General features: G+C 37.3%; 1 protein-coding gene across 4 annotated transcripts in view; it reads right to left on the bottom strand.

Annotated features, from left to right (window-relative positions):
• Positions 1 to 4,486: 4,486 nt before the first annotated feature.
• fbxo41 (F-box protein 41) overlaps positions 4,487 to 14,114 on the bottom strand; it is an 87,579-nt gene continuing 77,951 nt past the window's right edge. For 2 of the 4 annotated variants that reach the window (XM_047365270.1, XM_047365271.1), the window contains exons 10-14: positions 13,851 to 13,946; positions 13,653 to 13,771; positions 11,421 to 11,579; positions 11,149 to 11,264; positions 4,487 to 9,692 (exon numbers count right to left, since the gene is read on the bottom strand). In XM_047365270.1, coding sequence (XP_047221226.1) covers positions 9,630 to 9,692; positions 11,149 to 11,264; positions 11,421 to 11,579; positions 13,653 to 13,771; positions 13,851 to 13,946 — 553 coding nt within the window. In that variant the 3' untranslated portion in view covers positions 4,487 to 9,629. The remainder of the gene's footprint in view (positions 9,693 to 11,148; positions 11,265 to 11,420; positions 11,580 to 13,652; positions 13,772 to 13,850; positions 13,947 to 14,114) is intronic. The other 2 variants (XR_007038287.1, XR_007038286.1) reach the window with 2 other exon arrangements.

Genomic DNA, 14,114 nt, shown 5'->3' on the forward strand with positions numbered 1-14,114 from the left:
GTCATAAAATACCATTATCTAACCTCTGACCCCCCATTTGCATCCTTTTTAAAGTTTACAAGAAGTTACCCAAAAATTGAATCGCCATCTTTTTCTGAGATGTCATGAAAAAAAGGACTCTGGGGGTTTTATTTTAACTTATTTATTATTTTACTTATTTTTATGAGTGCAGCACTAATGAGAAGGTCAAAGAGAGCAACAATTGGGGTTATACAAAAAAACTAAAGATAGCTAATAATAATTGAGGAAAAAATATGTTTTTAAGACCATGTCATCAAAGTTATTTTTGTGAAATTACCTCAATTTTTCTAGCATGTTGTTTTTTTCCATCTCTCCATTGTCTATACCTCAAACATTCACACCTAAGGTCAATTTAGAGAGATCAGTTAACCTTACAGTTGTTTTAACGGGGAAGGAACCCACAGACGTATGAAGAGAACATGCAAACTCTATGCTGGGATTCAAACCCAGAATCCTTTTGCTGCTACCCACTACTTCAATGTGTGACCCTGCGCGTTTTATCCCTTACATAAATATTTTTTAACTTTCATAAAGTACTAATCTTAGTTTTATAGAGTTTTCGGGAGCAGACATCATGTGAATTTATTTTAAAAAATCATTTGTTTTCATCTTGCTGTATGGAGTACAGCAAGATGAAACAAATCAAGAAAACAAATACAGAATAACATTTTCTATACAGGACTAGTTTCATTCATCACTTTAAGGAGAGCTTAAGAAGACGATTGTTGCGCAGTGCAGCAAAATGTCCCACAAAGATTTATCAATATATGTTCTCTTAGTATTCCAGAAACTCTTAATATTCCAATAATTGTATGTCACATCTGTTTTCAAGTCTTACAAGTCAGAGTCATATCCCTCTGACATGCCTCAGTGACTGAAACATGCCCCTTTTGCATGTTTCAGTCACTGTACTTGACAACTCATCAAAGCTCTCCTCTTTGTGATAATCTTCCAAAGTCTGTCTGAGGGCTTCAGTGAACTCAGTTGCTTCGCAAAGGTCCCTGTTAGTTGACTTTAGCATCTCAGACAAAATCTTTGTTTCACCTTGAACTTTTCTGAAGACCACAAGGAGTCCTATGAAATTCAATCCTCTTGGTTCTGCTGCTCTTAGTGGATTAGTTTCATTTGAAATTTCCTACCACACTTTCAATACTGCAAACAGCCTGTCCAGAAGGCTTTTAGATGTAACATAGCGACAGCCCCACCTAGTGTCACTCAGTTTTGATGATTATTACGGTGGCCCGCTGAACATTTCAATGATCTTATTGTGAGCAATAAGATGATTGTTCATTCACCTGATTGTGAACATGGGAGCCTGACATGAATGTATGCGGTCTTTCCAAGAAAGTAAGAAAACCATGTAGCTTCCAAGACATTTTTCATAGAGATTTCAACAGTGTATATGCTTTCCTATCATAATACTGCCAAATATAGTGCCTCAAAACCTTAAACGTAGATCTGTTAAGTGACTTAAAGACGTAGCAAATACCAGTCATATTTCTATAATATCAGCGTGAAGTCACCTGAGTGCATCAAAAGTTAATACATGGGAAACTTTGAAAAAAATAAGTAAACTAACCAAATTAAACATGGATTTATGAGTGCATCGACCGAACAACGGTAAAACATGCTTACAAACGTATGAACAAAACTATTGCATGATAATAATGATGTATGAATGCTGAGTTGTTTTGCAGAAAAGCTGTCCAATGCAGAGAGGAAAAGCATGTTGTAGTGTTGATGTTTAGTTGCAAACATCTAATGAACATGTTCATTAGATGTTTGATAAAAACAACTCACTCAATATCAAGATTACAGTTATCTAGAGCTGCAGGAATTTTTCTATCAGCTTATTGGACCCTATAATTTTAGGAAGATTTCTAACTTGATCTATTTATTGGCAGGTCCATGGATAAAGTTGCAACTATCTGCTGCAAGATTTAAATATCCACATGATACATCTGCTAAATGGTGCAAAGAGGTTGGAAAACATGAAATAGTACATAACTAGAAAAATGTGAATTCCCTGCAAAATGTAGTTCAAATGCCATGGGGTGAATTGGTTAATTGATCTGCTGAAGAAGCCAAAGTGAAGCAGAAACAATTGTTTAAGAGTACAAAGAGAAGAATAGTATAGGGATATTGGAAGAGTAAAACGTATTAAACAATTTCTGGAAACTGAAGCAGAGAACTGCTGAAGAAGCTGAAGTGAAAGCGGGGCTGACAAGATGAAAAAGGTGTAGTTAAAGATTTAAATGCTTGTTCAAGTTATAGAAAGCAGAAACTGGGGCATTCATGACCGTGAATAGATTAAGATGTTGATTTTTGAATGTATGGAATAGCAAACAAATTAAAAATGAAAAAAAAAAGTGCAGAAAAAAAATCTTAAAAGCTGAAGAGTCAATAGTGTGAAGGCTTTTTAGCATTCACCCAATTATGCTAGAAGTCAAGAAATAGTCAATATTAACTGTGCATAGACTCAAAAAGAGAAAATGTATGCATTTTAAGCTCTACTGAAACACTGACAGGAGTTTACAGCATATAGCATTTTGTCTGAGAAAGTTTTTAAATCAGTTCAGAGGAGATTTAGAGGATCGTTTGGATGTGTGTAAGATGAAACTTTGTTTTTCTTTCAGCAGTGCACTGACCCACTCTCCTTGTCCATTCAGACGAGCAGAACAAAGAGTGAGGAAAGCTGGAACAAAGTTCTGGCAGGACTCCTGCCAGAACTTTGAAAAAAGAGCAGAAGAGGATGCAGGACTCTGGAGCTTGTGACAAAACGTGGATGTACAAGGGGTATCAATACTTTCATAGCAAGGTTCACAAGAAACCAGCAAAAGTTCCGGACACGGCAGGTGTCTTGCATAAGTTTAGCTTTTTGTTATTTCCTGTGCAATGTGTGGCCAAACGTCCTGTATATGGGTTTCAGGCAAACCCTCAAAGCAAGGCTCACAGCTCTGACATTTACTCTACATGTAGTGCCTGTTGCTTCAAGTTTGACCATCTTTATGGAGCATTTTCTGATGAGATGGTTCAGGTAGTCACTACTAGAGCCAGCCCAAGGCATAAGGAAACTAAGCAGCTACGTAGAGTCCCAACTTCAGAAGGTGCTCCCCAGAGCACTAGAGCTGTTGCAGAAAAATGGTTTACAAACGAACCAGCCGCACATCAGTATCACTAGTATCAAAGGAGAATATCTGCTTTAGCCAATATTAACATTTTTAAAGATGTTACACTTGTGATCGTATGAAGTGACTCGTGAGAAGCAACACAGATGGTTTGTTTTTACAGTCAATGTATAATATTTCTGCTAACATGACTTTCTTTCTAGTTGTAAGCTATAATATTCATAATGTTACATGTAAGGTACAAACATTCAAATCTTTGAGACAAGGGACAACAGGCCCCCTAAGTTAAATTCTGTTGACCATCTTGGTCCTGCTGTCTGTTGCTTTATCTGAGTGCATCCAACTTCAGCATGTTAAGGACAGGTCGGCCTGTATTTGTTATGTCTGAGCTTCCTGCAGCTACCACGTTTGCAGTATTCCTGAAACAACTGAAAAAAACAGTACTAACATGGATGTCACAGCAGCAAGTTTCAAGATACAACTTAGTATTTCTGCAAAAATCCGCAAAATCTCAGGCACGGGCACTGACCAAATCCACATAGACTTTTACAACTCCTCTTGAGCTTTTGAACATGTTTTCATTTTATTTATTAACGGCTTTAATGCATTTTAGTGGGATTTTATCTGAAAGACCTCTACAAAGCAGCACAAAATTACAAAAAAAAAAAAACGGATAAATTATTTATACATTTTTCACAAATAAAAATCAGAAAAGTGTGGCACATATTTGTATTTATCTCCCCTGAGTCAATAACATCCTTCACTGCAATTACAGCTGCAAGTTTTTGGGGGTATGTCTCTACCAGCTATGTCTAAAGACTGGTGTAAGAATCATGACCCTGCCACCACCATGTTTTACTGTGGGGATGGTGTTTTCAGGGTGCAGTTAGTTTTTGAAATTAGACTTTGATTGGCATTTTCCCACCTGAGCTTTTCATCTCTGAATAATACTCTCTAACCGTTCTAGCTTTGCCTGTCAGTTTCGGTGGGTTTGCAGTTTTGGTAAGTTTGCAGTTGTGTAATACTGTTTCCATTTTCGGAAATAGTATGACACAATGGCTAAACAGAGCTTCTTGACATGTTCAAATCTCAGGATATTGTTTTTTGTTATAATAAAATTCAACATTTTAATTCTTCACAACTTTTTCCCAGATATTTATCTGGTGGGGGGGGGGCTTGAGTTTGATGTTGTTAATGTCAACGTTCTTGCCACAAACTGGTGTTAGTGTTTTTGACCAGAATCCTAGAAAGTGGAGTAGTGTAGCCAGGGTCCCAGACACATATAAAATATCCTTTATATACAGATTAAGTTAATATTTAAAGAATAAAAAGAGGAATTGCAATTTAAAGCAGTTTTATTGATGACGTCGAATGAATGAAAATCCATCTATTGCAGTCATCGTAGAAGGCTGTGTTTGATCTTTTCAGGAACGTTTTTTGTTTTCATCAACAGAATTCACGTTGTCGCAAGAATTTGGATGAATCACCTGTCAATGACAGTAGTAAAACGAACAAACTAAAAAAGAAAATGCATTAATGTTTGCCCTGTTAAATGTTGAGGTAATGTGTTAAACACTTCAGATGAATGGGCAGAGTACAATCATTCATACATAAAATATATACAGAGGTACATTAGCACTCACGTAGTTTTTTCTGTTTTACAGCATGATAAAACTAGTAACAGGACACTTGAGTTAAACAAAAAGTTACAGTTCAAAGATGACTTTAAATAAGAAAGGCTAGACATTTAGAAATGGAATCCAAAAATACAGGTTTTTCCAGTGTTAATGGCACCTTAACGCTGCAGTTTTAGGGCCTACTGGCCATGCAGCGTCCACAACAAGTCCGTATTCACAACCAAGCGAGCGCGCCGTCGTCGTGAGTATTGAATTTACAGGGCAGAAGTAAAACCAAGATGGCAACAAATACAAATATATGGTCATACTGGCAACCTAAAAAGCACTTAAATGTAGTCAAAAGAGAGAGAGATACATTGGATTCCTGTTTGGGAGATGTTGTCTGTTCTCTTAAAGAGATAAGCAATTTATTACTGTTATTTCCAACAATCAAGCAACAGACATCCCAGAAACATTTGTCTAAACGGATGACCAACAGGGCAAGAAAAGTGTCAAAGAAAAAAAAGTGCATCATTTTTTAAAAATACTTAAAACATTAAAAACACTCTTATAATAAACATTTGAGATAGATTTTTTTTTCTATAGTGCAACAACAGACAGGATCAAATGAAGATTATTATTAACCTGCAGGCAATCAAAGCTCTTTAAACATCTAATAGTTTTGTAGTTTTTTTGCCACAGTAGCAGAATAGTTAAAAAGGCAACTCAAGGATCGATGCATGAACACAAACATGCCAACATTATACTGTACACAGCGCTCTTTTTTATATAGAAATAAATAAATAGCTGAATTATCATATTTATCCTCTTCTTAAATAATCTCCATCTCTATATGAATCTGATGCACATTTAATATAAAGTATCTAGTACACAACTGCAATTTCGACACTACTGTTAGACATAATATAATTCTCTATGCGTAATCCTTCATTGGACTCTAAATGAAGACCTGTAAACTTTAACTTTTCCATTCTGACTCATCACCTTATTATAGTAACATCAAATGTTGGTCATTTTTACATCATTTTTTTTTCTACAAACATTATATACAGAGTAGGTGATAATGCAGGATTGTCTGAAACTCAAAATCAACAAGTGCTTTGTGGGGTTTTCTTCTTTACAGTGAAGCTTCTCTCCTTTATCGTGAACCTTTTTCCTTCAGGTAAAAAACAGAAACAAATCTAACATTTGTTCATGATGTGCATTTGAGCCACAGGATTCCTATACACTCTTTGTTTCAAAACACCAAACTCAAATTTTCAAATATCTCATAGGATTTTCAGTCCATTTTTCACATGAAAGTGCAAACATTTTAATAGGATGTGATGTAATTTTTCGATAGTGTTTTTGGATTCAGCATCAATGTATGCTAAGCATTCAAGTTTCATCACCTGACCCAGAATCACCTTTAACAGGCATAAACTGTATGAATATGCATGCCGATGGGTTTTCATTTAAGCCCCTATTCCACACAAACCATGAATAAAACGAGTCGCCAAGAATGTCAAAAGTTTAGAATTTTTAGTTGAATTGTAATAAGTTCCTGAATTTTTAACTGTTTTGTAGAGTTAAATAGATAATAAACATTCACTCCTGCTAGTCACTCATCACCTTTGACAGTATCTTAATGAAAAATCCCATGATTTGTCAAGAACAGTAAGACATTTAAATTTAATTGTACTGGAATCTTAGATGCATTCGGCATATTGTTAACTGATTCCTAACTTTCCTGCATTATTCTTAATACGTTCTTGTAAATCGTACTGAATTCCTGACAATGTTTGTGCGAATCAAGCCGAATCCAACAATTTATCTCTATCCATTGTACCTGTATTATAACAGAATCTTACAGCACCACAAACTGGACCCAAATATTTGCAAAATTTCACAAATCCTGTGAAATTTGTGGTGTTTGTGGAATAGTAGCATTAGCCACTAAAAAACTCAAACCAGTATTTATTTTAAAATTATGTAGAAACAATTAAATTGCTTATGCTATTATATTGAGATAAGATCTTTGACATGATTGACTTCATAATCTCACTAAAGTTCCTTTATTTTATACAGATAAGACCTTAAACCCGTCATCATGACAGTTTCATTCCTAATTTTCTTAAGACAACGAGATCTCAAGTTTCTGTTCGGTTAACAGTTAGAGTATTTTGCTATGTTGAGACAGATTGTTTTGCCAATCAAAATGTTCTTGACATGACAGCATTTTTGGGTTTGTTTTATAATAAAAGTATCTTTTTTTAGCAAAAACCCAAACTTGTTTCATCATGATAATTATTTGTCACATAGAGATAACACAGTAAGAAGACTTCCAGCTTGTTTTGTCCAGATGACAATTTCAGTGGCTTGTTATCTTAAGACAAAAAACATCTTTTGTTGCCAAATCTTATTTTATCAAGATAGTAATAATTTAATTACTTTGGTAGGCCTACATCGAAACAACATCTCAAGATTGCTTTATTTAATTGTCTCACTATCTTAAGATACTGAGATGTTGAGCTCATTTTATCATGGTGAAGATTTCATCTCGTCATATTAGAATAACACCTCGAGCTTGTTCTGTTGAAATGATGACTTCAGTGCTTCATGCTCATGAGATCTTTGTGTAATTTTCTCATTATAAGGCTTTCATTATATCATATCCTCGAGATAGCTTAAGGTTGTCTGTTTAGGGTTTCCGTGTTTCATGATCTAGAGATAATTACAATTTTAAGCTTGTTTTTGTTGCAGTATTTCATTGCCTCATTAAGTCAGTAATGAGATTTTAAACTGTTTTCGCTCAAGATAATTATTTTTATCTTATGTGGAGAAAATTATATCTCAGGATAATTTGTGCTTAAGGTATGTCAGCTGTGGTGACAGTTTCATGCCATTATCTTGAGATAATGAGATCATGGGCTCGTTTCGCTGTCATAACCGTTGATCTCATTATATCAAGAGGTCAAAGCTCAGATGTTTTGATTAATGGGCTAATATGCATATTTTAACCCAAAAATCATACAAGTTATTGCAAAAGGTTAATCCTGAATTTGGTGACGATGAAAACAAACGAGCCAGTCTGAAAATTACTTGGAATACAGAGAGGTATATGTTAACACAAATATTTTACCGCACTTAATACATTTTTCTCCATATTAATCAAGACTTTGAAAACACTAATAGCAAAGACTGTAGGAACCTTGGAAGCAACATGCAGCAAAGGAAAAAGAAGAACTGTCATGTTCTGCCTGTAGAATGATTTATTTTTAATCTGTTATTAGATTTTGTGCATTTTTAGTTAAAGTGAATGACAAAATATTGCACTTTAAGAAAGTTAGAGATAATGAAAGATCAGGGCACTGGAATGCAAAACATTTTTGGTCCGAAGTAAGGATTACATTCTGCTAAATAAAAAAAAAAAGCGAATCCTTTTTTTAAGGCCTTTTTTAAACACACACCTTGAACATCCAAAACCTCTAACTCAAAAAAGACACATCAGATCAATGGGTTCATATTTCCACCATAGTTAAGTGGCACTAGAACCAGAGAATGAGCACTGCTAAGCATAGTTTGTTCACATTTCTGCCACATCAATTTCCTAATTCGAAGAGAGGCTGAAGCCCTGATCTGTTGGGTCTGAATCTGAAGCGAAATACTTGCCCCAGATCCCCGAAGGTATAAGTCATCTCCCTTCACCCTCGCTGTGATACTAGGAGGAAGAAAACATCAAAGAGGATTAGAGGATGCCAGCTAATGAATGTAAATTAAGAGAATAGCCCCTGTGATGCAAATGGCACTGTTCAGTATGAATACAAACACTACAACACCTGTACACACCTGGATATTTCGTTTTATAGGAAACACAACACTTTATATTCAGTTTGTGCTGCGTCTGCTCATAGCAAACTCAGGCCTTTTAGTGATTTTGTAGTGACTTGCTTGGTCCCTCTTCCTTTTCTATTTGGCACACTGGAGAAGGAAACACTCACTGGAATAAAGATGAAGGCTGGTACCACTGGCACCAGCGACCTAGAATACTTCATACTGTCCTCTGATGCAAACAGGCCCAGATTACAACAAAGATCATAAACACTGAATCCAGTTTGGTTGAGCTCATACAAGGAAACAGAGGATGATATTGAAGAATAAACCCAGCGACATGGTCTGTGTGTATTGCAGGGCGGTCGCCCCCAACCTCTCCACAGTGACCTGGAAGCAGTACGTGTTCACAAACTTGGATTGGCAAGTTGTGGAGACAGTAAGGGATAAGTATTCGTTTCTCCATCATCACACCCAAGCGTAAAACTCCTGTTGTAACCCTTTAAGGAGAAAGGACTAAACCTCTTGAGAAAACAGGTGTTCCTTGTACGTCTGTGGAAAGTACATATGTTCCCTGTCTTGTTCCTGCAGTTAGCGTTGAAGCTAGTCAGCATGAAGCGTAATGCAGATGCAGAAAGAAAAAAATGTAGCCTGTGAGGCTCCAAACGGCTCCACTACTGGACTCGACTCTGCTGGATGAGAAAGTTCATGTTTAGAGAGAATGTCCACGAGAGATGAGTTTGTTTTTCTTGGGTTAATAAAATTGAAACGGTCTTCGCTGGATATCTGCTGCCACCGAAGCTCACCAACATTTAGCACATTTTTATCGAATCTGCTGCTGTTTTGTTTGTGATTTTTATCTGTTAAAATATGCTTGGCAATCCCCAGTCTTTATTCATCAATTTGACCTTTCATGTTTCTGTTTCTTGTGCTCCTAATGCGTTCAACCCCCAGAAGTTGGACTCAAGCTACCTTTGTTCTGCTGATCGACTCATACTATGGTTGCGCTCCTCAGCAACCTGCACAAAGGATGTTAGCAGAGGCTGTCTGCTTTCACGTGAAGTATTTTGGAGAAACCAGGTCTCTTCTTGAGAGCCTGAAAGAAAAAAAAACAAGAGAGAGATAATGAAAAGCAGAACCTGCTTGTTTCTTCTTTAAACATCATGTACAGTACAGATGTATTCACATCCCATGATTTTCTTCTATATTTTGACTTAACTAGAATATTAGGATTTTGTGTTGCAGACTACTACAAAGCAGACATTACTGTGAAGGGGAAAGAAAATAGTAGTTTAGTGATAAGTAATTTTATACATGTAGAAATCTGAAAATTGAAGTGTGCCGTTGTATTACGAAGTAAATCTTCATCAGTCTCAAGTCTTTTCAAACAGGGTTGTTGTGTATTTAGCTCCATCCATCTTCCCATCTGCTCTGACCAGCTTCCCTGTCCCTTCAGAGGAAAAGCGTCCCCACAGCCTGATGCCTCCCCCAGCACGTTTTACTCTGACTGCTGTGTTCAGGCAGTGCAGTATCAGTTTTCCGCCACACAAGCATTCTGATGTATGTCACTAGTTAAATTTTGGTATTTTCTGATCAGTTCACCTTCCACAAGAATCCTCAGTGTCTACGGTATGAACTGTTGCACACCGCACAACAAACTTCGAATGACTTACTTTTGACAATGGCTTTTTTTTGGACACGCTTCCAAAACAAAGGCCAAGAAGAAAGCCTCTGCTTTGGAAGAGTCTTTTCTTCTTCCATAAGGGAAGAAGAAAATAAATAACCAGATTTCTGGAAAGCATGACTAATAGTTCCCTTGCCAACAGATTCTCCCACCTTAGCAATGGATCTCTCCAGCCTCTCTAAAGTTAACAAGGGCCTCTTGGCTGCTTCTCTGATTAATGCTCTCCTTGGCCAGTCTTGGTCGTGTCTTGGTAGGTTTGCAGTTGTGACATACTCTCTCTATTTTTAGATGATATTTGTATGATATTCAGTGTTATCAGAGTGAAGGGGGGCAATCTTTTCAGATTGTTTTATAGAAGCAAATGGAAATTATGAATCATATTTTTCCAACTAGCAATTATGCATTACTTTGTGTGGATCTATCACAAAACATCCCAAAATAAAATACACTGAGGTCTGTGGTAGTAACATGGCAAACAAACTCAAGTAGTATAAATACTTTCGCAAGGTCTAAGTATTGGACACACTTATTATTAGTGGTAAATGTGTCCAACACATGTTTAGGAGAGGTCATTTCACTGACGTCATTGCAACACACGTCAGTCTGACAGATCTAAACAAATCCTTTTATATCTTTAATCATGTGTTATGAAATCAGCTCACAGTCATTCCCACTCATCCAGCACACATAACTTCAAGGCATTTAAGGAGTCAAGAGTTAATTCTGACAAACATAAATGGAAAAATCCTTCTTGCATGTCAGGAACTATTCCCTGTCATTTTAAAGCTCAGTTTACAGAAACTTTAGGGGTTACTGAAACTTGATTTTGGTACTTGGAGGTGTGGGGGCACCCGGAGGTGCTGTTTACCTGCAGCTTGTTAACCATTTCATCGAACAGCTTTCTGGCTTCTGGGCTGTTGGGGTCCTCAAAGTAGTCTTCTATACCAATCTGAACCACGATGGATTTGAGGTTGCGGCAAACACCTGCGTGATTGGACAAAGGATTTGCCAAGAGGTATTTTATATCTTATCATTGTGTTTGTCAGCGATGCACACTAAAACAAGATGTATGGCAGAATACAGAACCGGACTTCAAATTGTGTTACGAATCAGTTTCCCACAAAAAGGTTTTTAACTCACTGTTGAAGTGGAGCAAGGCTTTAGGGGTGACTGGTGTGGATGAAAGCACCAGCATCTCCAGACCCTTCAGACCCTCCCTGCAAACCTCTGCTGCCACCTCCTGGTTGATTTCACTCACATGGTCCAACTCCAACACCTGGAGACGCATGCAGTTCCTTGCTGAAAAAATAGGAAAGAGGAACACTTCACGTTAATTACAAGGACACAGTAGAACAGTGCAGACATTTCAGTGCAACATATTTACATAGTTGAGTTTTATCATCTGTATTCTCCATAAATCATGAAACAACACAATCCTGAAGCTGGCTTGTTATTTAGAAGTGGTAAAAGGCTATTCTACTGCTTTTTTACATATGAACCAACTTCAATCACATTTTTCTCAGTCAAACCTGGACTGGATTATCTTACACCGAATATAGATTCTGAAAAGCACAATCTGGGATCTGTTATATGTTTATTTTGTATTTTTTACATCAATTACAAAAATATTGGAGTTTCAAAACATTGTTTGGAAGAGAAACTGGACCTAGTTTATCACTAACAGAGCCAGTTTAAAACCTTGATCTAGAAGGGTTCTAGAGGCCAAAAGCAGTGAAACGCCTTTAAACCCAAAATAATCAATGAGTTGGACAAAACTAAAGTTCTGATGTGGCAAATGATGTCGAATACATTTAATAAATATAAAAAGCCATTTATTATTCATTAATTCAGATTTATTAATTCTTAGATTATGAAATAAGGAGTAAAATCTAGAAAATTAACAGCTTTCCTTTCTTTCCCATCAATAATTGTTAAATAAAAATTTCAACTTCTCCAAACTTTTTAGGCATATTTTTTTTCCACAACCCCCGCAAACTTGTCTGTGTAGTTGATGAAAGAACTTAGCTGATACTTTTCCCTTCTCAAATGTATTCATACCCATTAACCTTTTCCATCTTTCACCACATTACAACCACAAACTTTAATGTACACAATACTAACCCCACCATGTTTACCTGTGGTGACCATATGTTCAGGGTCAGAATCAGAATCAGAATTCTTTATTTGTCATTGCTCCACATGGGTGCAACAAAATTTCCAAAAACAGAACAAAACAGTGCAGTCAAGTAGTGCAAATTAAAGAAAACAAATATTAAAAAGTTTAAAAAGTTATAAAAAAATGACTTTGCAGCTGGAAAAAATACATATACAAGAATATTTACAGGTTGTTCCAGTATTGCACATGAGGTAGCATATTGCACTTAGTGTTGAAGAAATTGCACGGAATGTATTTACTGTTTATGTCATTATTGATAGTAACAGTTGTTACAGTGTACATGAGGCGTTCAGGGCAACAACAGCTCTAGGAAAAAAGCTGTTTTTCAGTCTGTTTGTTTTTGTCCTTATTGCCCTGAAACGCCTCCCAGAGGGGAGCAGTTGAAAAAGATGGTGACCGGGGTGTGAGGAGTCCCTGACGATGCTGCGGGCTCTCCTGAGGCAGCGGGTGGAGTAAATCTCCTCCAGGGAGGGGAGAGGGCAGCCAGTCAGTCTCTGGGTGGTGTTGATGACCTGTTGGAGCTGCTTCCTCTCTGCTGCAGTGCAGCTGGAGAACCACAGCGAGATGCCGCAGCTCAGCACCGACTCCACAGAGCAGCGGTAGAAGGACAGCAGCAGCTCTGGTCGCAGGTGGTGAGTAGTGTGTGTGTTCTCTACCACACATTTAGCAAGTAGGTAAAAAAGTTCAGTTTTGATCTGTTCTGCCCAGAGAACCTTCTTGTACATGTTTGCTGTGTTCCCCACATGGCTTGTAGCAAACTTGAAAAGGGACTTCTTGAGGCTTTCTTGTAATAATTTCTTCTTGCCATTCTTCCATATAGGCCTGGTTTGTGGAGTGCACAACTAAGAGTTGTCCTGTCCACAGACGCTACCAACTGAGCTCTCTGATTAATGTTTGCAACCCCTGAGACATTTAAAGAGCTGTCAATCTAAGTTTAATACTGAGATTAAATTACGTGGACTATTTTACTAATTAGTTGACTCCTGAAGGCAGTTCAAGGAAATGAATTTTACTTAGAGATGTCAGAATAAAGAAGTCTGAAAACAAATCCATGCCAGTTTTAAAATTTTTATTTGTATGGTCTTCCTTCCACTCGACAAATATGCAAAAATATCAAGCAATATACTTTTCCAGGGTATTACCTAAAAAACAAAACAAAAACAATGCTATAATTCTGCTGTTTGTGCAATATTTACCCAGTGAGGCCAGTCCCTGAATCCCACATCCAGCTCCACCCACACCAAGAGCACGTAGATGTGGCCAGCATCTTCCAATGGTCTGCAGACATCGGTTACTAAAACGTGCAGGTTGTTGACTGAGAGAAACAAATACACTAATGGTTTTGCTGTTCATAATGTGATGGCTGATTGTTAATAATTGTTCCATAATATTACCATGGATGTAGGGGTGCCACCTGCAGAGAAATAATATCTCTACAGCCTGCCCCAAGGGCCCATATTACCTCCTGGCCAACTGGATCTGTGGCGCTCCTGGAACAAGATAAATATGCACAATTTCACAATTTCAAATTCATTCACTTTTTCATTCACTCCATCCATCCATCCATCCATCCATCCATCCACCCACCCACCCACCCACCCACCCACACACACACACACACACACACACACACACACACACACACACACACACACAGA

Source organism: Girardinichthys multiradiatus, chromosome 5, assembly GCF_021462225.1.
Source record: "Girardinichthys multiradiatus isolate DD_20200921_A chromosome 5, DD_fGirMul_XY1, whole genome shotgun sequence".
NCBI lineage: Eukaryota > Metazoa > Chordata > Actinopteri > Cyprinodontiformes > Goodeidae > Girardinichthys > Girardinichthys multiradiatus.